The sequence below is a fragment of the Mytilus edulis genome, chromosome 10 (assembly GCF_963676685.1).
Source record: "Mytilus edulis chromosome 10, xbMytEdul2.2, whole genome shotgun sequence".
Taxonomy (NCBI): domain Eukaryota; kingdom Metazoa; phylum Mollusca; class Bivalvia; order Mytilida; family Mytilidae; genus Mytilus; species Mytilus edulis.
Window position 1 is genome coordinate 27,064,817 of NC_092353.1, and position 27,467 is coordinate 27,092,283.

General features: G+C 31.5%; 1 protein-coding gene and 1 long non-coding RNA gene across 2 annotated transcripts; both read right to left on the bottom strand.

Moving 5' to 3' along the window:
- Nucleotides 1-2,912: 2,912 nt before the first annotated feature.
- LOC139490752 (uncharacterized) lies at nucleotides 2,913-5,623 on the bottom strand. The gene is made up of 3 exons (XR_011656388.1): nucleotides 5,516-5,623; nucleotides 5,026-5,086; nucleotides 2,913-4,608 (listed from the first exon to the last, which is right to left on the bottom strand). It is a non-coding gene; the product is annotated as an uncharacterized lncRNA (long non-coding RNA).
- Nucleotides 5,624-6,020: 397 nt separating this feature from the next.
- Nucleotides 6,021-26,204, bottom strand: LOC139492672 (uncharacterized). The gene is made up of 10 exons (XM_071280824.1): nucleotides 26,008-26,204; nucleotides 22,056-22,546; nucleotides 20,391-20,496; nucleotides 15,326-15,537; nucleotides 14,160-14,275; nucleotides 12,542-12,679; nucleotides 9,997-11,593; nucleotides 8,863-9,086; nucleotides 7,005-7,584; nucleotides 6,021-6,172 (listed from the first exon to the last, which is right to left on the bottom strand). The coding sequence occupies exons 2-10, from the start codon at nucleotides 22,504-22,506 to the stop codon at nucleotides 6,021-6,023; spliced, it is 3,576 nt and encodes a 1,191-aa protein (XP_071136925.1). The 5' UTR covers nucleotides 22,507-22,546; nucleotides 26,008-26,204.
- Nucleotides 26,205-27,467: the final 1,263 nt, after the last annotated feature.

Genomic DNA, 27,467 nt, shown 5'->3' on the forward strand with positions numbered 1-27,467 from the left:
ATAAAGGTTGTGAAAAAAGGAGAGAAACACCTTTTTGTATCAGTAACATGCTTAATTTAATGTTTCCGGGGATATATGACATGCAAGTACTGCCTGAAATATAGGTTATTTAGGAATAGGAAATTATTAATATAACTGAAAGTGAAGTTAAAGAACTGTCTTTTAGAAGGTTCTGCTTCATATTAGTACAAGAACAATGCAGACAATTAGTGACCATTATGATACCGACTGTCTGTTATACCAACCCTTTAAGCTCAACAAACAAATCGTCGATCACAAAGTCCAGAATTTTGATAATATCATCTTCAGTGTATTGTATGGTAGAACCACCATGATTCTTTACAAAATATGAAATGATTATAATCCAATACAAGAACCCATTTTATAGAAAAGCTTCATTCATGAGGTGGTGAAGTTAACATTTCTTTAAAATATGCTGAGTTTGTACACTATTTGTTTGTATACAATGTTTATAGTACACGTTGTGTGCATGTCAAGCCATCGTAATGAATTAAAAACATGCAATTTTAACTCAAACTGTACTAACAAAACGGTAAACGCACAAAGGTAAGGTCACAAAAAAATGCAAACATAAAATAATTTTAAATATATTGTAACAACTTATCTACATTCAGATAGTGAACGTTTCTCCCTCATGAAAAACAATCCCGTATACCTAGTTCGTTGGATTTATCAATATGGTTTTCTACGAAAGTCATCAGTATACGACAATGTTAATGTTTATCAATTTTCGTAAGGAATACTGTGCATTCCATTGTTAAAAACGTCAAGAAGAACATATGCTGTATCTTTTGAAATACCCTTCTTTAGTTTGTTGTAATGGGTTCGCTATTTGACATTTCTGAAAGTTCATATTTTTTATTGAAACACCTGACTTTTATATAATGTTGAACTCTTAACAGAACTTACTGAAGCAAGTTAAACCATAATCGAAAACATCTTATTGCAATACAGTTGCTGACGAATATGAGCATTGACAGGGTTCAACATTCTGAACATATCTGCTGCTATCAGATTTTCTCTATTATAACGATTTTCATAATGATACACAAAACTAATACACAGTCATCTTGGTTGACAGGAAGGGTCATCGGAAGATTGAGACCAAGTTTGATGAAATTTTACCAAGTAGTTTCGGAGCAAAACATCTTTTGTAAAAGTTGACGACGACGACGAACGACGAACAACACGTGTATAGAAAAGCTCACTTTGCCCTTCGGAACAGTTGAGATAAAAAGGCGCTTAGCACGTACAATATTATAAGTGTTATTTTCATTTACAAAACCCCTAAGTGCATTTGGTGCATAACACTCATCCTTACCCTTCTAGAGCACCTGAGATCACCCCAGTTTTATGCGGGGTTCGTGTTGCTTAGTCTTTAGTTTTCAATGTTTTGTTTTCTGTACTGTTATTTGTTTGTTTGTCTTTTTATTTTTATCTATGAGTTTGACTGTCCCTCTGGTTTTTTTTTGTCCCTCGTTTTCGATTCGAAATCATTTCCGCATTATTAGTGCTTGAAATCAGGTTTCGAAAAGGATATTAGTAGATATGTTCGTTTTGTTCATTTTCACTGACGTTATCGATTTCCAAGGTGATGGTTTTTTTGTTGTTTTTTTTGTTGTTGTTGTTTGTAATTTGGGGTGGTTTGTTTATGAGTTTTTCACAGCAGCTGTTCGATACATTGTCAACAACTATACAAAATTTAGAATTAAGAGCAAACACTGACAAATTGGAAATGGTGGATCTGAAAAAAGCTAACATCATTTAATATCATCTAATACCATATGCCAACGTTTAAATTTCAAGTGGTTGATTCTTATGTCTATCTCTTATATGTTTCATTTATCTTGTTTTAAAAATCTATTAAACAAATTGTTAATCAAGGATCCGGGGTTTTGCCATCAATAAGCAATTTCTTTAAACGCATTATTTACCTTCATATCAACATCGTAATTTATTTAACGTTTTGGTTAGTTACTTCTTCTGAGTTAAACAACAACAGTCTACCGATGTTTACCTCTTATAATAAATCGATTAAAAGACAAGTCCAGGAAACAAACAAAAAACTAAAGAAAACGTATCAACTCATATAGAGGGACCTGATGGAGGTTTAGCTCTGAATTCACACAAGCATCATTTTCCATGCACATCCACACTCAAAAAAACACAATCGGGAATAGGGTCCTATGGTAAAATTACAGATAAGACGACTATTGTGGTATCTAAAGATCTAAGAAAACGAAAACATGTTACTAGTGAGTTGGGAATCAGATTTATTATATCGGTCAAACAATATTTAATGGTAGCCATATATTTTAAGTACATTCGAGTATTGTCGTTTTTCTCAGACGCATAACCCTTCTCATGATGTCTATATATAGATGTAAGAAGATATGGTATGAGTTCCAATGAAACATCACTCCATCCAAGTCACAGTTTGTGAATGTAAAATACCATAGGTCAACGTACGGCGAAGCATTGGCTCACACTGAACAGCAAGCTATAAAGGGCAAAACAAAATACTAGTGTAAAACCATTCTAACAGGAAAACAAACGGTCTTATCTATTTAAAAAACCGAGAAATACTTATGAACCATACCAACAAATGACAACCACTGATTATGTTTTGGACTTGTGCAAAAACAGAAAAAGAACGAATTCCAAGGAAAATTCATAACAGAAATACCCTTATCAAATGGATAATTCAAAACCTCAAACACATCATGCGTGTGGAAAACAACTGTCGCATTCCTGAATTAGTACAAATATTTCCTTATGTAAAAAATGGTGGATTAAATCTGGATTAAAATCTAGCTTAACCTTTCACTTGTATGACAGTAGCATAACATTACATTATATTGACAAGATTTTTTGCTGAAAAAAGAAAAAGAAAAGGCAAAATACTTTTATTAAGGTATTATTAACGAATACATTATAAATGCACTTCATACTTCTATATTCATATTACATACATATTTTAATTATACAGTCAAGTCATATAAAAAACAAATAAATAACTGTTTCCAAAACCAATGTCGGTCCCATAAAAATATTAGCTGCCTACTTTTCTTGATGGCGAATTGTTTATGAATATTAAATGTCCGTTGAGAGCATACCAAAATTGTATCAAATGAACGCTATGAATGTAATTAAACGTAAATAATGGTATGTCTTAACGATGTTTTTTGTTGACATGTAAATATTGACCCAAGACATACTTTGTTATGTGAACTGAAATTAAGTGTGTGATAAATATTTATAAAACTGTATAAAACGAATGGAACTAAATTTGAGATCAAAATATTAAAAAAAGCATATTAAATCGTAAAGAAAATAAAAATCAATGTTTTATCAAATTGTCATTGATTCGTCATATACTTCATTAACAGTAGCTAGTGTATACTTGATGTGTTTCCCTTAGTTTGCGTTTGTGACACCCGCATTTGTTTTTTTTTCTTAATCGATAAATGACTTTATAACAGTGGTTTACTACTGTTGCCTTTATTTAGCGGTCACATTTTAGGGATACAAATCACTATCCGTCTACAATTCAATAACGATCGCACGTAAAGGGTGTCGTTCTATCTAACTATATAATTTTGTGTCCTACACATACATTTACTTATAACAAAATATTGTTACTATATTAGAATATATTAAAAATTAGTATTTGTTACATTCTCTTTATCAAGACATATAAATATATGATTATGAATATTTGAACACAGTTTTTGTGGAGATTAAAAAATCGATATTTAAAAAATAAATAAGGTGGATAAAAAAAAATGGAGATTGTTGTGGGGAGATAATTTCTAAGGTATAAAACATTTAAAATATCTTCGATGATGTAAATACATATAAAAAATAAAATCAATTGCAACTGTTTTCGGTTTGAAAAATTCACACACAATATTTGAATTTAATTCATGTCATATTAAAACAAAACATCTGCTAAAAAAATCACATATTTTTCTTTTATATTTTTTTCTGTAAAGTCTGTAAATATATGCATACAGTGTCTCAGTTTCTAGCTGTAATGTACGAAACTAGTGTATTACTTCTTTCTTGATATTGAAACATACAAGAACTATTACAAATCGGATTAGAGAATTCCTAGGAAGTGACTCAACATTACTTTTATGTACTATATCATGTATGGAGATAGTTCATTGTAATTGTAGATCTGACTCTTCAAATTTTGAAAATATATACAGGAAAAAATGAATTCAGCAGTTTGTTAAGAAGTTTTTTTTAAAGTTTTAACGAATTCACTAATATTCAATGTTAAAAAATAGCATTATTGTATAAGTCATACTTAAAAACACTTTACGAGAAAACTCAGCGTCATCTTTCAATAATAAGTCAAAAGTAAAATAGCAAATATACTGCACTTCAAGGAAAATTCAAGACATTTGACATTCTAAGGAATGATAGATTTCAATATTTCTATAGTAAAAAATAAATAATACACAAAAACATTTAGTCTAAATAAGACCGAATCTTTTCACATATATCATAATTCTTCCAGTAACGATGGTCTGTCATTTTTAACCTTTCATAACTTGATTTTAAGAACCAGTATCGTCACTGAAAAGAGACAAAGGTAAATAATGTAAACTGGCTCAGTAAATATGATTATCAGGAGTTGTTCATGTTCTGTGGTATACCATTCTTATTTAAGAATAGTTAACTTTTGCTTAAGGCTTAAAATTTATGAAACAAATGCTGATCTTGTAACAATTTCTAAATGTAAATAGAAATGGAAATTCTTTTTATGTTAAAAAACACGGTTTCTTCTCTACAGCTTTGAATTGTATTTTGCCTGTTAACATTTTTAGGTGAGCGTCACTAATGAGTCTTTTGTAAGCCAAATGCGCGAATAGCATTCAAAATCATAAGTCTGGTATTTTTGGTGATTTTCATTTAGATGAATAATTATTCTGACCTATTGTTTTTCAATGAAAGTGAAACATACGTGTATACGTAAATATAAATCAGACTTACAAAAAACCTTCGTCTATGTACTGAACAATTGGTCTGCCATTTATGTCATCAATTAGTCGCGCTGAAAAGAGACATCAAATCTGATCAATTGTTGTTTGATTAACGATCATTACTATAATCTGTATACTCTTCTGTATTGTTTGTTGTGGTGGTTGTTAGTCCTATAGTCTGTATTTTCTTCATTTATAGTCGTAGCATGTCCGTTAAATTCTTCTTTGAATTTTAAGACATAGTTCATCCTTGAATAATTATCGATTTCAGGATTTCAGGATTGAGCTGATTAATTTAATGTTTCAGAGGATATAACTTATTTGCAATAAACATTATTTAAATTTATAACCGCAGTCTTGTACGTTCTTACTCGGAAAGCACCAAAAAAAATTATTCAAATTATGAAAATGAAGTTGAATAATAATTTCATCACTTTTCAAAGTACGAGTTCCCCATTTCCATTTTCAAATTAAGAATACTGTACACTGATTACACATACCTTTTTTTGAATCTAGATTTCTAATTAGAGATCTTATTCTTGGTTGCACAGATGGAATCAAATCTTCTAACGCATCAACTATGTCATTTGCAAAATTCAGTTTCTAGTCAGCTAGTTGTTTGCAGAAGGTAAATGTAAAATTTGTATCTTTTGGAAAATATATACTAGTATGTACTGCTCATATGCAAGCCATGGTGTTGTCAGTTTATTTTCGATCTATGAGTTTGACTGTCCGTCTGGTATCTTTCGCGCCTCTTTTAATATACTCTAGTGTGTTTAGTATTTAGTGTTTCGGGTTATGGCAAAATTGCAGTGATTCGATAAATGTATTATATTTTGATAACGATAATATGTTAAATTAGCCATAAACCAAATCAAGTATCCACCATTACAATTGGTTGAATGAATGGCCTGCTGAAAGGAAGTTACGGTGTTAACTTACAATAATAAATACTGAGCAAGTCCACATGGACGCTGGTATACCGACATTCTTTTGTAATTATGATTACGAACCTAAAGTTTTTAAATCTGTTTTGGAACTACTGTCTTCAAAAAATGGAGACAGTTTATCTTTTATCGTCCAATCTACCAAGTTTTGCCTCTCCAAACATCTTGAACGGGATAAGGCTTCATCAAAAGAAGCCGACGTACCAAGAGCTGTTTTAAAACATGAAGAACAAAAAAATGTAAAGAAGAAAGAAACATAAAGGAAAGGTGTATTAAGGATGTACTTAGGTGAGATTAGGTAAAAATTAAGAAATTAAGAAATTAGAATTGATACTATAAGCTGGTAGAGCATCAATTAAAGATAAAGATAAGCTGAAAATATTGATAGGTCATGGACCTCCTTTTCGAGATATTTGAGATTTAAAATATGGAGGGAAAAAGCTGAATTGGACTTTTACCCTATATTTGCAATTGGTATTAGTTGGGTCTCAAAATAAAAGAAAGAAAATCAAGAATCTTCTAAAATTTTGATAAATTACCTATCATGAGCTATTAAGTCTTATATGAAAAATAAATGGATGTTATGGGGCAAAATATTTTACATTGTATTGTATGGAAAAACACCAAGGAGTCCAAAAATTTGACACAAATTCCAAAACCTCACCTAAGTACATCCTAAGAAAAAGAAAATAGTTACATTTTCTTCTATTTTATACCAAAAAAAAAGGAATTTATGTTTTCAGCTTTCAGAAAATTAGAAATTTATGTAGAATACATTGTTTACTTAGGAATACATCAACATAAGTCTTGTTAGGTAACCTCTAGATTCATTTGGTTCAATTTATTACATAACGAAATTCATTTCAATTACATCAATTAATTTCAAAAAACTTTAAATTATTCTAGTAACCAGTCAATTATATTACTCCTTTATAAAACATTAACTGTAAACAAAGGTAAGCTCGTTAAGATAAATAGCTGCATATAAAAAAGATATAATTGTTATTGATACCTAAATTTTCCTTCTTTTACTTCAACTTACTGGTTTCTCTTTTCCGTTTCTTTTCTTTTTGAACGACTTCTCCATCAACCACATTACTTTCTTCCAACGAACCAGAGCCAAATGACGAAAATGTAGATCTGCGTTTTGCCAATCGATCAGATTTTGCTTCATTTCTGTCACTGTCATCTGTTTTTGTTTCTTCGAGTGAAATCCCGTGACCTGACGGAAGAGATTCTCCTCTTAATTGCACTAAACTTACTTTTTCCACATCTGGCGTCAAACCGCCCATACTTGAGACACCTGAACTCGAACTTGATTTGCGACGATTTGTTCTTTCCTGTGGACACCAATTTGATATATCATCATCACTTAATCTAGTCTCTGCAGGAAAAGGCAATTTGAATTGTCCCTTTGTTTCCACTATATTGCATCGGTTATATGTATTATCATTACTTGCTGCTTCTTCTTTTATTTCTGAATGCAAAGATGACATGCCTCTACTCTGATTGTGTGAACTTTTTTCAGTTTCCTCCCCACTACCTTCGCCTGAGTCTATACTGCTGCCTTGTGGTGAGCAACATGAATCTGTATCATCATCCGAACCTCTTGTAAAGTAAACCTATGAAAGAAATCTTTTTCCTTATGAATATATCACAATTAACTAGGCATTTTTAAGTTGGGCAAAACTAGAGTATAATCATGTCTTTATGTCTTTTTGTTAATCATTGCTATATTTGTCTGTTTTAGAGTGATTCAGATATTAATTTAATGTTGATTGCTGTAAACCTATTTTTGACATTTTTACCTATTATGTCTAGATATTTTTTTTTGGTCACATACTGTTGTCAATAAAATGATTTTTTTTGCGACTGTCATACAAGTGAGAGATTCAGCTAGCTATAAAACCAGGTTAAATGCATGTACTAAGTCATGAATATGACAGGTGATATTCATTCGTTTGATGTGTTAGGCTTTTGATTTAGCCATTTAGCAATCATACCACATCTTCTTATTCTTTTGTACAAAAGAAGAACAGTTTGAAACTAGTTATGCAGTTTTAATTTAAAGTTTTCTTATGTTTTCAGAATTCCGGCTAAAAAAAATTATCTGTATTTCTTATAAGTTACGAATATATGAATAATAATGGATACTTCAATTATTCATCCTTATATCTTTACTTTACTTTTTAATCGACTTAGTGTTGGAATGAACAAAATCATGTTGTATCAAGTAGGTAACCAATTATATACCAAATATTTTCAGAACTTTATATAAAATAATCAAGTCCTTGGTGATGTAATGAAGGAGATAAAGTAATGTTGCCAATGATGCATACACACTAAAGAGAATATATTTGAACAATTTGTTGTAAATTCAAGGCCGATTGCAAAGAGCGAACTCTAAATCATATAATCCATATTCATGACAAAATGCGAATAAATTCATAAGAAAAACCAACGAATTATTATACGTTATTGCAAAAATTGGCAGCCAGCATATACAAACAGCCACTTTATGTTCCTGATTCCCTGTAGGCACTCAGGGAATGTGATGCTAATCTAACATGACTATCAGTGTACAATCTCCCCAATCCTAGGACACTTTTGTAATAATTCAGCATAAGAATAAACTGTAAAAATAGTGCTTGAATCTATCACATCGTTACTAAGCACAAAAACGCAAAAAAAAAACCCAGATACACAAGACCTATTAATGAGTAATCTCAAATTTAATTACAAAACAATGCAAACGAGAAAACAAACGCCTAGATTTGTGTGCAAAACAATAAACAAGAAAAGAATATGATATGCTTCAACAAAATATTGCTTCGTAAAAAGAAAGTCGATACAGATTTGAAAGGTTACCTTGTTATTTAAATTGAAAAAAAAACTCTTACCGAATAAAACTCTTTTGTGTCTTCCAATTCTGAAGCTTCGTGTCTCTGTTTCAAGAAATACACATGATTCTTCTTTATTTTGTTTAAAAGTTCGTCGTCATCTGGGAAAATGTCACTGTTTAATATGTTCTTTAATTTGTCATAGATTTCTATACCCTCGTCCACTAGGTCGTTTATTGTATCATTATTTCCTTCATCGTCTATTTCGTCACTCGAAAAAGAACCTTCGAAATAAAAATAAGAACTTTTGTTTATATTGTCAAAGCTTACATGACGGGGATTTGGTTTCAGACACTTAAACTGCTGTTTGGATCATTGTTTTGTTTTGTAGCATTGTCATTTCTTAACAAAAACATAATATTTGAGTTAATCTATTGGTATATACTGCTTTGGAGATTCCGTATTTTTTTTTTTTCCGTCACTTGATGAAAACAGAAAGAAAAAAATGTTGACCACCTAGATTGGTCTTAACTGGCGATTATTGCGTGTTTACGGAAATCAACTTTTGATATTTATATCATTACCAATTAGTGCCGAGAAATCAGACCAATTTGGAATTTGTCCGTCACTGGAAACACACAAATCTTTAACAGAAGTGTTTCCCCTTTGCCACCAAGCGACAGCTGTAAATGCTATATTGTGCGTTCATATATTTAATAATATTTACAGTCATGACGTCGAATTAAGCAGGAAAGCTTGTCGTACAAACTTTATCAATGAGCATACGCATAGCCAGGTAAACATGTTGACCGATGTTCAGATCGAATCATTCCATCCCAAAAGGAAAACGAAATCAAAATATTTCACTTAATAACAATCTACTCTATGAATTACTAAAACAATATTTTTGCGCTTTAATTTCGAAATTTATTTAAACATTTTCCCACATTTTTATTTGAGCGTCACTGATGAATTTGTTGTACTACGATGTCAATGCTTCCCTGCAGTGAATTCACCTAAGAGCTCTCTAAATTGTAATTTCTTATCTTAAAGTACATATCAAAAACGAAATACACGGCATTGTATCTTAAAAAAAATTACTTTTATCAATGATGAAACTTCTAGCATATTAAAAAAGAATTGAATGTGATAAATCTAAAGATAACGTCCCGTCATTCCATCAATAGTATTTACCTCTTTTTTTACTTGCAATAATTTTTCGGATCAAATCTCCTTGGGCTTGAAGAAAAATTATATCCTTACGACTTGGTGAAACATACAATGTCTTAACTATGTCCAACCCTTCTTGATAGTCTTTCTTTGCCTCTTTATATTGATCAAGCATAGCCAGGACATCTCCTCTGTTTTTCAATGTCCTTGAGTAAATATCAGTTCTGTCCATTCTCAAAGCTTCAGCTACTGTTATACTATCATTATAAAACTTGAGTGCCTTATTCATCTCCCGCTTACATTGTTCTTTATCTTTAAGTCGCGAGTGTTGTATTCCAAGTCGAAAATGGCAGGCTCCAATATTGGCAAGGAATGTTACATGTCTTTCATTTTGATTGTGACTATGACCTTCAAGGGCCTTCCCGTGAAATTTTATAGCCTTTTCGGTCTCTTTTTGACGATAATGTATACATCCTAAGCAGTTGTAAATATCTGCTAAGTATATCTTTCGTTCTTGCATGCTCTTTAATTCTTTAGATTTAAAAATGGTCTCTGCTTGTCGAAAATACGTTACAGACTCTTTAGAATCAATATCCATTTGAAGGAGACCACGATTGTAAATCATTCTACCACGCATGATACAAAATTGTGCCTTCTCCATATCATTAAGGTGTTCTGTAGGGTAATCATTAAGCATATTAACTATATCGATACACATTTCATCAATGTTTGCACAAATGCAATCGTAATTGACCATAGCTGTCACGTATTCTACTTCCCATGAAACTTTTATCAACGGGTTAGACCAGTGCTTGGAGCTCATTGCCTTAATGTAAGACATATGTTGCTCAGGGTTAAGAATCATCATTGCAACATTGTTCCTTCTTTTTGTGACTTCAGATGATATAAAACCTTGCATACATGAAAGTTCAAGTGTTTTCTCGTAATTTTCCATCAGCTGCATATATTTTGCAATATGTACTTTCAGCTTTTCAGACTTTTCTCTTGCAGCTAAAACATTTACTTCATAATCTTTTGCAATATCCAAAACAACTGCGTCGAACAGTTTAACGTAATTCATTTTCGCTTTTTCCATTTCCTGTGCTATATCTGTGTCATGCTCTTTTTCTTGTAAAAACTTGTAAACTAACGGATGAAGTGAAAATATTTCCTGGTCAGCGATTAAGACTTCAGACTCATTTTGCAACTTTTCTGTACTAATGTCTCCAATATCATTCTCAATTTCAATAAGATGCCGACTTTTAAATAGAAGAAGCGTTATTTTTAAATCACCAAGCCTAATTGATTCATTTCTGTCATCTACTTCAAGTTCATTATTCTCAATGATTGCCGCTGATTTAAGGCTAAATTTTGACGTTTCAAACAATGAAAGCTTACAGAGAGTATACCTGCAGTTACCGAGATTTATAAACGGGTGATTCAAACAACTGTTCATACTTAAAGCAGAGGTTGGAAGTGACTCTGTTCTTTTTTCCAGAGTCTTTATCAACTGATCAATGCATGGATCAAAATTGATGGCATCGCATATAACTCGGAGGGCTAGTGGACATGCTCCACAGACTCGAACAATTACTTTAATTTGCTTTATTTCAAGGTTGGACTGAAAAAATCAAAATCAATGTTAGAAAAGAGCTGATATCTTAAAAATTTATACCATTGATATTTGTTAGTTTCAACAGTCATTGTTATGAACTCAATCCTTATCAAGAAAAGGGTCGACACGATATATGTATATCCGTGGAAAAGTTGTCAGAGATATATGAGTACCTAATCTTTTGTTCGTTGTTCATTTTTCATTATTTGCTTTTATTTAATGAAACAATAAGTTATGATTTTTTATGCTTGTACATTCTTGAGTAATACAGAAGGTATATATGGAAGAATACTAAGAGAAGGAAAGTGGTAAAGAAAACACAAAACTATATTGATATAATTTACTAAGTAATATAATCCATTTCGTTATAATTTAATTTTGGATGTAACGCGTCTTCTGATTGGCTGACGTTATTTTGTTATGAGCCCATAGACATAATTCAGTCATGTGACCGTGACGTCATCAACGTTTTTTCATGGTTTTCTACGATTTAAAATGGAATTTAGAATTAAATTATAAGAAATGACTGTAATATTTTTTATGTCTATTCGAAATAACATAAAAAATGTGATACACTGTTAAATAACCCGCTACGCGCGTTATTCAGTGTGCATCAAATTTTTTATGTTATTTCTTCATAGACAGAAAAAATATTACAGTCATTCCTTAAATGTCATTTGCAATGAAAGAATTATCCTTCGAACCGATGGAAATTATTGCCTCACTTATTGTTTAATGATAACAATGACGTTTCCCTCCGTGTTTTTTTTTAACGTTAAGGAAACCTGTGTGTGTAATTATTGGTATTTATGATAATAACCTCAGATAAATTATGCTGATTAATGTGCCTTCAACTATATTACCTTTCCTAGTATCGTCACCGAAGGTTGCCCCAAAATAAAATATAAAAACATATATTCAAGACAATCACGATATGACATGAACAGTTTTTACCTGTTTTGTACACATTGCCACAAGCTTATTAGCACTATCTCGATCCAAACTTGTTACTTCTACTTTGACCAGGCAATGTGCCAGATCTATCCCAGTTGTCAACAAAAAATTGTCCCGAGATGTTATAACAATTCTCATCTGTAAATTCAAAAAATCTATAATTCATATCCTATAAAAGAAAGGCGAGGGATATTTAAACTCATAAGTCGAAAATAAACTGACAACGTCATGGCTAAAAAAGAAAAAGACAAACAGACAAATAATAGTAAAAAAAATACAACAAAGAACAATAGATATTTAGCGACACAAACCCCACCAAAGACCAACCACTGGGGAATATCAGCTGCTCCAAGAAGGTAAGCAGATCTTTTTTCCACATGTGACACCCGTTGTGTTGTTCATGCTAGTACAAACCCTGAAAAAAAGTCTAATTCGGTAGGTCACACTCGTGAAAAGAGACCGGGATTATATATATGACATAAGGAACATATCAGCTATCATCTGTGAAACTGATATTCCATAACGGTCAACCAACCCGTGATTGCGTCCCTAAAATTTACGAAGGGATTATTTTAACTTCACCTTTTGGAACTCTTAATATATCTTCTATCAAGGAAACATTAATATACAGGAAATCCAAGTCCAGGAATTTCGTATCGATTGGACAGACGCAGCCGGCGCTACTGGAATGTTCCTACATGGAAATATAAAGTTTAAAATTTGGAAAATGAAATAATCTTCTTTGTCGTAAAGTTTTGTTTTCAACTGACCCGCATTGTAAGTGTGTAAATGTAAGTCCAGATATGAGACCGAATACATGCATTCAACAGAGTCACCAAATTTCGAATTATTTATTGAGACACCATCATCTATATACCAACAGGTAAAGTTAAATGATACTGCTATCTTTTTTTCTTTCTTCCTAAAAAGTTGCTGTATGAAGTCAGCATCAAAAGAATAAAGGAACAAGTCGGAAAGAAGAGGGATGCAGTTGGTTCCCAAGTTTTTTTTTTTAAATTCGTCCCTCAAACTTTTGTAAATCAAGAAATCAAGCTTCTTCATGATGTCAGTTTCAAGGATTTTTTTGTTTGAATCTGAGTTAGTTTTACAACGTAAGATTTATTACTGACTGTATTCACGTTAGTCAATATTTTTGTAAACAAAAGAATACACACTCTTTTTATTTGTCTTTTAGTTCGGAATTGGGAATACTTGTGTAATGTATAGAAAATTCAAATGTTTCAACATTAAACTATGATAGATACAAATAAATTAATGACACTTTGCACATTTCAACATAAACATTTCCAGTTTCTACATAAAGTTTTTTTTTCTTCTTAATAAATTAGATTATTCTCAATTATAAAAAAACAAATGTATTCTATTTTCAATTATATAAAACAAATGTATTTTATTTTCATTTATATAAACCAAATGGATTCTATCTGAACAAGTACATATTCTGTATAGGGGCCAGCTGATGCACGTCTTAGGGTGCGGGATTTTCTCGCTGTATTAAAGACCCATTGGTGCCCTTGGCTGTTTACTACTCTTTGTTGTTGTTTTCAATTTGACACATTCCCCGTTTCCATTCTTAATTTGATTATCAATATCTTACCATGTATTCCTGGCTGCCGTGTATCATCTCTAGAAGACTTTTGAAAAATACTAAAAGCTTTTTCTTCTCGTTAGAATGCGTGGTTATATCATCAATGTTATCAAACATTAATATTTCTGAAAAATTCTGAATTATTATGGTATACGTAACTTGATATTTTTTTTTAATTTCAAATATTTCTCACATTGTTTTCAATTTGTAGTTTGGTTTTCAGATTTCATTTAATGACACATTTTGTTTTGAATTTTACTAGGAAGCTATTATCACTTTTAAGACAAAAGCCAGGAAACATATAATTTAAACAATAATGACTCGAGTGTCTTATTTATATAAAAAAAAAAAAATGTCATTAAAAATTTGTAGTCTTATAGTTGCCATTGTTTCCTAATACATATTTAGATGCATAGGCTTTAATGCACACTATGTTTAAAATGTATTGTATTCAATACATTTGAAAAAATATATATATTATTAATGACGGTTTCCCCTGGTTCAAATTTTCATTTTGTCTACCTCTTTCAACAAAACAATACATTTTTCGTCACTTTCAATTGTTTTTCTCTCGCCAGTTTGCAACAATATATATTTCATTTAAATTTCGTTCATTCTAACAAAAAAAAAACCAGAATGCCGTTTTACAAGTCTACATATCTATTTATTAGTTTACAATGTAATACATAAACACTCGATAATAGTATACATTTAATTTTTAAAGGGATACGATAACATTGTAACATGTATCATGGAATTATAATTTATGACTTCTGGGACCACAGATTTCATCTGAAATAAGTTTATCTATTAATTTCCGTCTAGTTGATAGGAAAAAACAAAGTTCAAAAAATTTCTCACTTTTGAATATCTTTTCATTTTCATAAAGGATTAAGTTTCGTGGCTCAGAGATTTTCTTTCTTTTGAACATTGTTCGCCTTTAAAAACAGTGTTCTGATCTGTATGATCTTTAAAAGACTATGCTGCTAACATGTGCGTCGTTAAAACGACGAAGAAGTATAACAATTATTTCTATCAGAGTTTTGAATAAAATCTTTAAGTGGTATTTGTGTGGTTTAATAGCGTCACCTATCACATTTTTATTTTCCGCAGTGATCATAGCTTTCACTGGTACACGAAGAATTTCCAGAGGTGAATTATGGAACTTTCCTTACTTTTTTTGCTAACAGTTTCATTTTCAAGTTGTCCCCTGAAATAATCTAGAAGTTTCTGCTGTAGAATTTTTTCTTCATCCATTATCTCATCTTGATTCTTCTTATTATCAACATTGCCTATGTTTGAATGGTCGAAGGAACTAGATCCTCCTCGTAACTCTTTAAACTTGGCTACAACTGTACGAAGAAAATGTCTATAGCTTCTTTGCTCCCTGAATTTAGAAAAAAAATACGCATTACATACACTTTTTGAAATTAAATGTGTCTTAGCTTCGGGCACCTACATATTCTTGACAACGCTTACCCTGCCGAGGCACCTGGTCTCGCCCTGTAAGAGTTGGTTTGATTCACTCAGTTTTTGTTGGTAACGGTGATCTTTTTTATTAAAAGGATTTATGAAATTTGACAATCGGTAAATAGTTATCAAAAGTACCAGGATTATAATTATATACGCCAGACGCGCGTTTCGTCTATACAAGACTCATCAGTGACGCTCAGATCAAAATAGTTAAAAAGCCAAACAAATACAAAGTTGAAGAGCATTGAGGACCCAAAATTCCAAAAAGTTGTGCCAAATACGGCTAAGGTAATCTACTCCTGGGGTAAGAAAATCCTTAGTTTTTCGAAAAATTCAAAGTTTAGTAAACAGAAAATTTATAAAAATGACCATATAATTGATATTCATGTCAACACCGAAGTGCTGACTACTGGGCTGGTGATACCCTCGGGGACGAAACGTCCACCAGCAGTGGCATCGACCCAGTGGTGTAAAACTAATATTGATTATATTGATTGCTGCAATTCAAACAAGAAAGCAAAACAAACAAACAACAAGAGAAATTTTAATAGTTAAGTAATCTCGGAATGCATTACGATCGAATCATTATGAAGTAGTAAATTTATGATATAATCTTAAAATCGATCTAATGAATGAACAAAATTGTTCAAATATTCATACACCATCTTTGCCCTTTCTTACATATGATACATAAACTGACATTAATGAAAATAACACTGTATTTCTTGCGTCCATAGCCTAGGGATACATATGGCCCACTGCCTTATGACACAATCACATAAAGAGCTCATTTATTAATTATCCGAATAGTAATAGAAAGTATAATACTGAAACTCGGAGGATTTATAATAAATATAAATCTAACATTCAAATTAAATGCACAATATTAAGGTAATTTAATCATAATAAATACACCTTATGTAAGGTATATATACAAAACAGATTTTCATGAGTTAAATTTATGGAATCACTATTTACTTTTTAAATAAATAAAATCTGACTGTTGAGAGTAAAGAAATATCGTAAAACACGAGTTAAAGAGATGGAATCTGTTTCTCTTATGATTTTGATACTTTTTGAATGAATTGCAGAAAGTTCGTGTTCTTTATATGTGACGTCATCTGGGATGGTCGTCATTTGTCATGACGTAAGAATAGGAAAAATAAAAAAAACCCAAGAAAGTTGGACATCATGATAACATTTCGACAAATCATTTGCAAAGAACAAATATTTGACTACTGAGGAGAAATATTTTTCTTACACCGATTAAGTAATGTGAAAATTACACAAAAATCAGAGAAAGTTTCGTTGACTTACACTTCGCTAAATATGAGGGGTCAACACATTAAAATCAACGAATGTGTGAATTTAAAATTTTTTTTTTTTTTTAATATTTCAGCGTTTTTTATGCAATTACTGTACCTTTATATGTATATGTGTGTACTTTGAATTATACAATTTTAGAGTGAATGGACTGTTTAAACACATTCACAAGGACTAAAATGTCGGCATTCACCTCAATAGCTAACCAAACCCTTAAACAGATTTATTCAGAATGGAAATAGTAACGATACTGTTGTCGGGTCATTAAAGATAGCACATTTTGATATTAATATTGATTCACGCATTGGTCTTTGCATCGGAAATAAACTCATTAATTATAAAACCAGTTGTTGGCATGATACGGTTTATTTTCTTTCTCATATATTTAATGATAATATGATACTAAACTCCTAATGGCAGGTATTGTAATTTATTTTTATATGACGATATTATCTGTAATTAGTTAAATTGAGGTCTGGAGCTTGCATATCAATAATTGCTAGTAGTCCTTTTTGTTGATTTATGTATCATTGTCATTTTGTTTAGTTTCTTTTGTTATCTATACTGACATCGGACTTGGACTTCTTTTGAACTGAGTATTACTATTCGTGCTGCTGTATGTTTGTTTTTTTCTACATTGGCTAGATGTATAGGGGCAGGGTTGATATCTCGTTTAACCCCGTTGCAATTTTGCACCTGTACCAAGCCAGGAATAAAATGAAATATATATTCCCGCATTCCGTAAAGATCAATCCCGAAATCCCGACCTTAAAAACACCCGATCCAGACGTCCCGAATATGTCCTGCCTCCCTCTAATCTCTACCCTACTTTCATTTTGGCCAAATCACTACTTTCACTTTCAACAATAAATTTGTATGCCCCATTAATGGGAATTATGTTTTCTAGTCTGTTCGTCCGTTTGTTCGTTCGTTCGTTCGTCCGTCCGTCTGTCCCGCTTCAGGTTGAAGTTTTTGTCGAGGTAGTTTTTGATGAAGTTGAAGTCAAACCAACTCAAAACGTAGTAAATATGTTCCATATGATGTGATCTTTCTAATTTTAATGCCAAATTAGAAATTTTACCCAATTTCACGGTCCACTAAACATAGTAAATGATAGTGCCGATGTGGCATCCGTATACTATGGACAAATTCTTGTTTCCACATGTTTTATTTATTTTAATATATATATGCAACTGGTATGACCCCTTAGATTGTAAATATTTCAGAAAAAAAGTAGACAGAATACAGAGGGTCTCTGTATATTATAGTAGTATAATTGTAGTTTACAGGTGGATAAACGCGAAAACATAATTGTCTCTAAGGAGGTATAATAGTTGTGGTTCTTGCGACCTAAAAACCATGATATGGAGAACGCTCTGATTGGTTTATTTATTTTTCATTTTTGTAATCTATCATACGATTGGTTGTTCTCGTGCATTTTTAAAACTGGAAGTCTTATCTACGACTAAAAGTCAGTCTGATAACGGAAACAATATCCGGACACCTTTTTTGTCGTTTTTCTTCCAAAATAACTCAATCTGAATAACCATAAGGATGGATGACAAATGCGACTATGCATGCTACCTAAAGAACACAGAGGCATGATGATTAATTTATTGTGGAAGGAAGAGAAGCGACACACAAAATGAGGTCTTCTCGTTTAATAGTATATAGATAACTGCATCGGCGGAGGTTCCGCATGTTTGATGTTGGAAAGTCCCTCCTTCTTTATTTCCAAAATTCCCAATGTGTGGTTTTCTATCAATTTCAATATGAATATACATTTAGTATGTTATGAACATTTAAGTAAGGAGCCTGTACTTCAGTGGTTGTCGTTTGTTTATGCGTTACATATTTGTTTTTCGTTAATTTTTTGTACATAAATAAGGTCGCTAGTTTTCTCGTTTGAATTGTTTTACATTTTCATTTCGGTGCCTTTTAAAGCTGAGTATGCGGTATGGTCTTTGCTCGTTGTTGAAGGCCGTACGATGACCTATAGTTGTTAATTTCTGTGTCATTTTGGTCTCTTGTGGAGAGGTGTCAACATGGCAATCATACCACATCTTCTTTTTTTGTAATCAATGAATTTTGTAAAAGATTTAATGACTGGAGAATTTCAGAAAAGGTATCAAAAGTGCACATGAATAATTTTAGCGCTTATCTGTATATTATGAACATTCACTATATAAATAAAGTGTATTTACTTTTAATTCTAAGTTTTCTAATCGATCCATGGTGGTAATTGATATAGTATACAGACCCTCTCTATTTAATAAACTCTGTTACCACTGTGGATAGTAAACTTGAAAATGATAGCAGATAGAATTCTGAAAATACACTTTATTCGTAGTATATGTATGTTCAAAGTATACAGAAAAACGCAAACCGGAAGTATAATCTGACTTAAAATTTTGTCCAATGACGGGACAATATCCGGATGCCCTTTTTCTCGATTTTCTCCCAAAATAAGTCAATCTGAATAATCATATGAATGGATGACAAATGCGACTATGCACTGTACCTATAGGACACAGAGGCGTGTTGATTAATTTATTGTTGAAAGAAGAGAAGCGACACCCAAAACGAGGTCTTCTCGTTTAATAGTATAGATAGTATGTGTTTTTACTTTTAGTTCATTTATATGTTTCTGACTGCTAGTACATATTTTGTTTAGGGGGCAGTTTAATACCGACTCCGGGTGTGAGATTTTCTCCCTATATTGATGACCCGTTTGGAGAACTTTGGCTGTTTTCTGCCTTTTGTCCGATTATTGTCTCTTTGACACATTCCCCATTTCCAGTTTTATTTTGTAAGAACAGACGAAGGAGCGAAACACCACTGTGTCATTTTGTCTCCTTTTGAGAGTTGGTTCATTAGCAATCATAGTATATTGGCTGCATCGGATAAAAATCGACATTTAGAAGACTTTAATTCATCTTGCGAAATCAAGTACGAAATATAAGATGCATGTTGGTCTGGTTTGTTTGGGTTCTCATATCAACACACGTTTCAAACCTTGCATATAGATTTTTTAACTTGAAATAAGTTTTGCTATTCATTTGCATAAGGTGTATTCTATACAACGAAGCTCGTACCTTCTTATTTTTATAATAACACTATGATCTTCCACATGTATTTTGCGTCTTTAACTTTGGTGACCCGATTTTTATCAACATTACGGACCATTAAGCAACTGTCATACAAATGGTTGGTATTTGTTCGAAAAACAAGTATAACTCACCAATTTATTCGACAAATCCCTGTACCAAGGAGTATGGTAGTTATGTTCACTTGTTTCATTGATTGATAGCTTTCATTTTGTCAGTTTGTATATATTTCTCCTTTTAGAATTCGCCTTGTAATTCAGTATTTTTGTTCTACATTTTTTCTTGTTTTAATATATCACACCATATATATATTTAAAACAATGACAATAAGCTTTACCTTAGTTCAAATCTTATTGTTTTCCACTTATCACTTCGTAGTTCATAACAGACAGTATTGACGAGACATGTTTTCCCCATTCCTCCCAAACCACAAACAAGTATTCCTAAAATATAATTCAAAAACATATTTGAATATAACTATGAAAAGAAAGTCTAATATATGCTTGGTCTATATGCTTTTTGTGGCTATTTGTTACATGTTTGTTTGTTTTTATAGCGAATAAGATTACAAGACAATGTTGATTGCTGTACCCCTATTTTTGACATTTTTACCTATTATGTCTGTTTGTATTGTTCACAAATTATTATCAATATAATAAAAATTTTCCACTGACATACAAGTGAGAGATTTAGCTGGATATAAAACTATATTTAATCAACCATTTTCTACATGAGAAAATGCCTGTCAGGAATATAGCAGTTGATATCCGTTACTTGGATGTGTTTGAGCTTTTGATTTTGCCATTTGATCAGGGACTTTTCGTATTGCTTTTTCGTCGGAGTTCAATATTATTTTTTTTATTTTACTTTCTGATAAGGTAATTAATTCAATTTTTTTTGAAAGCCTCATACAAATCCAGTAGGTTGATAAAGATTTTGATGGTGCAAATTGATTTTGTATAGACAATAAATACTGTGGGTTTGACTAGAGGTCTTCATTGTAATATTGTCGTGGTGCGGTCGTTGTGGCGAATAAGTCAGGTGTCATTTTATTGACATAAAACATATCAGGCTAAAGAAATTCCATATAAATCATTAAACAGAATAAAGTTTAAGTAATACCAAAATCATTAATGCCACTAAACTGGAGTATTATGCACTGCACGTTTGCACTCTCAATGTTTGAATAAAATAATTGATATAAGAAGTACTTATATCAATAAGTAACGATGAACAAACAGACGGAATCAGTAAGACATACAGCAAACTATGGCATAAACAAATATTGAAATGCATTTCTGTTATAATAGTTACTTTAGCAGGTGATGTCATTTAACTGTTCGAGATTGACAAAATATACACAAAACATAAATATAAATGTCCGGTTTCTTACATGATTTATATACTATAAGCAAGTTCATGACGTATAATGCTTTTTATATGGTGGCACGGAAATATTTTGCTCTTTTATATACCCTAACGTCAATGAATCTAAAAACAGTTATTCAACGAAATATAGTTTTTGCTTAACATATATGTCCAAGCTGAAGGATAAATCAGGTGAAAAAAAATATGAAATATCTTTACATACAGGTTAAAATAAAATTTTGAGATTGTTTTTAACTGTGTATTCATTGCATCATAAAAGACCATAGAAGCACTAATGGTCTTAGGTTAAAGATAGAAGAAAATATATTGAAATTATTTCTTAATGTTTTATTCAAAGTACTTCAGTTGACTCTGTGTGTTGGTACTTAGTAAGTGTAAGAAGCTGGTAAAAATTCTAAAAAGACTACCATTAATCGAATGGCTCAGAAAATACTACAGTATCAACTAATGGGTCATGGTTCAAATTGGGTTGTTCCCCATTAACCAGATTTTTAATAATATTAATAGATTACTTACAATCACGCATGCATTATATGTTATATGAGATAGGTCAGATACTTGAGTAAAGTTTACGATATGTTTCAGACATCTTTTGTTAGTCCTGAATTCATACCTTTAGTGTTTCCTTTCTCGATTTCATCTTTAATCTTAGCTATTTGATCTTTTCTACCAACAAAATTGTTGTCTCTGAAAATTCCTCTCCTTATACATTCTCGCTTAAACCGTCGTATGTTCTCTCGACAATCTTTTAAGTGTTTATTTACATTAACGGATCCTAACTCTGTATGGTAATTTAAATATCCAGTAAGATTTATAAAGAATTCCAACAGATCATTCTTGTCACTGAAGTTGTTTTCCAAAGCTTTAAAGAATGCTTCGGTGTCGGTGATGGTTTGAGTTTGTTCCCCTAACTGTCGCCTAGACAAGTTTAAAACCTGCTGAAATATGTGATCATCTCCATCCCAATATTCAGTGAAATAATGTACCAATTTGTCCCAAATATCAATTTCTGTGCAGTGTCCAGTGGCAATTTCATCGACAATATGTCCCAGACTAGGGAACATGATTGCCACCGCTATATGCTTCAATACTACATGGTGCTACCTGTATGATATATACAAGATAAAAATATCTTTTTAATAAAATTATAATGCGTTTTCTTTTAAATTAATGATATTTCTATGTTGCTTAGCTGCATATGAATGTAGGATTTTACAATCCGATCAATAAGTTGAATTTCTTTTCTATATAACTTAGAAGATATAGTTTTCTCTGTGAAAAGAGGAATGCTATAATTTGACCAAAAAATATCTATAGATCACGATAAAGTCTTAAATTCATGTTTTATTTTTATTAGTTGTTAGGATTTAGTAGTATCCGTCAATGTCCACTTTGTGTTTTTGTTGTCTATACACAATTAACTTGTTCATTTCTTTGTCATATGGTATATTGTGAATCGTTATCTAATTGGTAATCATATATTGTTTTACACTCAACAATACAGAAGGTCATCAACTTATTTTTTAAAGAATGTGCAATTTCAAAATAAGATGAGGACATTCAAAATGCTTAAGTAAAAATAACTTACATCGCCGAAAAAATAATGATGGATTGAGGCTTCTACAATGGAAGATACACGTGGTCATTGATGACATATATTCAATACTGGTTTGTCAACTTCAATGTCACCACTTTGATTTAGAACCCTTTGTTTAATAGTTGCATTGTTGATTCATTGATTGGTATTTGCCTCGCGCAGTCTCAGCATAAAAAGGCTCCTACCAATAAGCAGCAATCTTCTATAAAGAGTAATATATAAGAAAACTCTAGCTTTGGGATAGATACGTTCACAAATGGGAATGCAGACATCGTCCTCATTGTTGTTAATTGTTGTTCTTAACCGACCAACATCGTTATTGTCTTGGAAAGACGAAGATATACTGGTTTCAGAAGTATCCTTTATTTCAAATATGGTGGGATATATGAGTTTAACATAATCCTTTAACTTTGAACTTTTACTGGAGAAGACATCAAATATATATAGAAACGTAGAGTTAAGGGATAATGGGAGATTTTTATTCCTCTTGAAAAGCTCCTGTATGAAGTATATATTATGTGTATAAAGTAACAAATCGACAAAAAAAAAATGGAGCCAAATAGCTTCCACAGGATTGTTTATTGCCAATCGAATAATGAGGCATCTTCACAATGTCAATTTCAAAGTTCCTTCTTAAAACAATTTGTATGCATATATACGTTAGAGATTTATTTTATTTCAAGAAACAAAGTTGACCTAGTTATTTCAATATGTTTTGAATACTGCATACTAGTGTAAAGTCTTGTTGTTTGTATCGTATTTCAGCTATCTCGTTGACATGAAATACACCACAGGTGTCTTTTCGTCAAAAACAAGGATGTACATTGTATATGTACAAAATAATTTAGATATTTAAATCATTGTTCGTAAATGCTCATGTTTGAAGTTTTTAAGTATTCAGTTTTTTCTCTCTTACGATTGTGAACTGTGTGTAACTGCTACTTAAGAGAGTTGAGAGAACATACAAGTCACAAACCTGTAATTAAGTGGTTGCCGTTTGTTGCTGTATTGCATATTTGTTTTTCGTTCATTGTATTGTACATGAATTATACCGTTAGTCTTCTCTGTTAAATTGTTTTACATTTGTCATTTCGGGGACTGTTAGCTTACTATGTGGCTTTGCTCATTCTTGAGGATCGTAGGGCTAACTATAGTTAAAATCTGTGTCATTTTGTCTCTTTTGAAGTTTTGTCTCATTGGCAATCATACCACTTCTTCTTTTTTTTTTTTAATGTAAATATTATTTATTAGAACACTAAAAATCCAGCAGCAAAAGAGAGCGACTAATAATGTTTAAACAATAGACAATTCCAACGTTTTTAGAAAAAAATAAAATAGATTTAACCGAAATTTGCAAAAATCGTGCATAAACACTGATTTCTTCAAAAGATGGAACGATAAACTAGAGGTTCTAGAGAGCATATGTCGCTCACCTTGTGCATAAAGAAACAAAAGACACAAATTATAGACGAGAATTCAAATCATGATAAAATTATGTTTTGGTGATGATGAAATGTTTGTCAATCTTACTTGACTGAACATTCTTCCTGTTTACAATTTTCTCTATCTATAATGAACTTGGCTCAGTAGTTTCAAAGGAAAATATTTTGTAAAAGTTTACAAAAATTTACATAATTTACGAAAATTGTTAAAAATTTACTATTAAGGGCAATAAATCCTTAAGGAGTCAATTGACTGTAGGCAAAATTGACTTACTTGTACATCTTACTTTGCTATACATAATTGTTGTTTACAGTTTATCACTATATATCTAAGATAATATTGAAGATAATAACCAAAAACTGCAAATTTTCTTCAAATTACAATTCAGGGACAGCAACCCAACAATGGGTTGCCTGATTTGTCTGAAAATTTCAGAGCAGATAGATCTTGACTTAAAGAAGACTACTGCCAGATTTGCTCTAAATGCTTTGGTTTTAAAGATATAAGCCAAAAACTGCATTTTACCCCTACGTACTATTTTAGCCATGTCGGCAATCTTGGTTCGTGGGCGGGGTTATCGGACACATTTTTTAAACTAGATACCCTAATGATGATGGTGGCCAAGTTTGGTCAAATTTGTCTATGTTGTTTTAGAGAAGAAGATTTTTTAAAAAGATAACTAAAATTTTAGAAAAATGGTTAAAAATTTACTATAAAGGGCAATCACTCCTTAAGGGGTCAACTGATAATTTTGGTCATGTTGACTTATTTGTAGATCTTTCTATGCTGAATATTATTGCTGTTTACAGTTTATCTCTATTTATAATAATATTCAAGATAATAACCAAAAACTGCAAAATTTCCTTCAGATTACTAATTCAGGGGCAGCAACCCAACAATGCATTCTTCGATTTGTCTGAAAATTTCAGAGTAGATAGATGTTGACCTGATAAACAATTTTACCTGTATCAGATTTGCTCTAAATGCTTTGGTTTCAGAGATATAAGCCAAAATCTACATTTTACCCCATCGTTCTATTTTTAGCCATGGCGGCCATCTTGGTTGGTTGGCCGAGTCATATGACACATATTTTTAACTAGATACCCCAATGATAATTGTGACTAAGTTTGGTTAAATTTGGTCCAGTAGTTTTAGAGAAGATTTTTGTAAAAGTTTACGGACGACGGACGCCAAGTGATGAGAAAAGCTGACTTGACCTTTCAGGTCAGGTGAGCTAAAAAGGTAAGTTTGGAAACTATCTGTCGAGCAAAAACCTAGTAAGGTCGACATTAAAATATAGACGTAGCACTAGGTATACAGCTGAGTGAGAGACATTTTTTTCTTTTATCCGTTTATTAAGTGTAAAGATTAAGAATTGAAGTTTTACTCTTTACACCAATTTCATTTTTTTCAAAAGTTGCTTCGTAAATAACGATCATAACAAATGATTTATGTATCTTATCAGTGCACTTGTCAACCGTACAAAAAATATAACGCATTATCATAAAATGTTCGACTCTAACACTTTTATATAATATCCCATTAATTTATTATTTGCATATGTTTTAAAAAATGGCTTACCTTATCGGAGAAAGTCACTTCTATTTAAATACAGAATCAAGATTCTGTCCTCGAACTTTCTGACTTATCTTCAACTTTAACATTTAAATTAAAATAACAACAAATATCAATATTATATCTGCCATTTTTAAAAACATGTCCTATTTTTGACAAAGCACAACAGAAAAATTGATATTACCTGATCTGACCTTAAAAAGAAGTTAATGGAACGCTTAATTTAAAGGCCCATAACTGCACATTATACACGATTTTAATCAATATAGTTAGAAACATGTTGTTTACGTGTTTTTACATGAATGTATTCACAAATTTAAAATTGTCAATAGAAAAATCATTCGAATTTACAAATTCTTTCAAATATACGTTGTGTATATACTTCATTAATAAAGATTGAGCCTTTTGATAATGCACATAGATATAAACAATATAATTTTTAGTCTGTGACATCACAAATCAATACACAAAAATATTCTTGTAAATGGTAAAACGTAGGAAAGACAACCAATACTTGTTCTGAAGACCGGGAGCTCGATCACATTTCGTCTGGTGTTAATAGTTATCAAAGGTACCAGGATTATAATTTAGTACGCCAGACGCGCGTTTCGTCTACATAAGACTCATCAGTGACGCTCATCTCAAAATATTTATAAAGCCCAACAAGTACAAAGTTGAAGAGCATTGAGGATCCAAAATTCCAAAAAGTTGTGTCAAATAAGGCTAAGGTAATCTATACCTGGGATAAAAAAAATCCTTAGGTTTTCGAAAAATTCAAACTTTTGTTAATTTACTTTCTGAGAAATATATTCTACCTAGATTTACACCGTTTAAAACTTCCTCTATTATTGTCAGATGATTTACACCGTTTAAAACTTCCTCTATTCAAAAATAGCCCTTGAAGATTGAAATCTTTAATGTCGGCCACATTCTCAATTTGGACACTGCTGATTACACGGCATGGAGAAACAAGTAATAACGATTAATTGACTATTGTTTTCTTTAATTCCATTAGCAAATATTTTAATTTTGGATGTAACGCGTCTTCTGATTGGCTGCCGTTATTTTGTTATGAGCCCATAGAGATAATTTAGTCATGTGACCGTGACGTCATCAACGTTTTTTAATGATTTTCTACGGTTTAAAATGGAATTTAGAATTAAATTATAAGAAATGAGTAATATTTTTTCTGTCTATTCGAAATAACATAAAAAATGTGGTGCACACTGTAAATAACCCGCTACGCGCGTTATTCAGTGTGCACCAAATTTTTTATGTTATTTCTTCATAGACAGAAAAAATATTACAGTCATTCCTTAAATATTGCATGCTTCTTCGTGGTGCAAAATACATTTATATAACTAATATTGCAAAATTTATTCTTTTTTCCAAACGAACACTATACTTTAT

What these genes read in the sequence shown, in the direction of transcription:
- LOC139492672 (XM_071280824.1), bottom strand. Translation starts at nt 22,506, where the DNA reads ATGTTCCCTAGTCTGGGACATATTGTCGATGAAATTGCCACTGGACAC. An exon ending in TGAAACTGTTAGCAAAAAAA is followed by an intron (nt 14,276 to 15,325) that starts GTAAGGAAAGTT and finishes AGAATTTTTCAG; the next exon opens with AAATATTAATGTTTGATAAC. An exon ending in GAAACGGAAAAGAGAAACCA is followed by an intron (nt 6,173 to 7,004) that starts GTAAGTTGAAGT and finishes GTTTTAAAACAG; the next exon opens with CTCTTGGTACGTCGGCTTCT.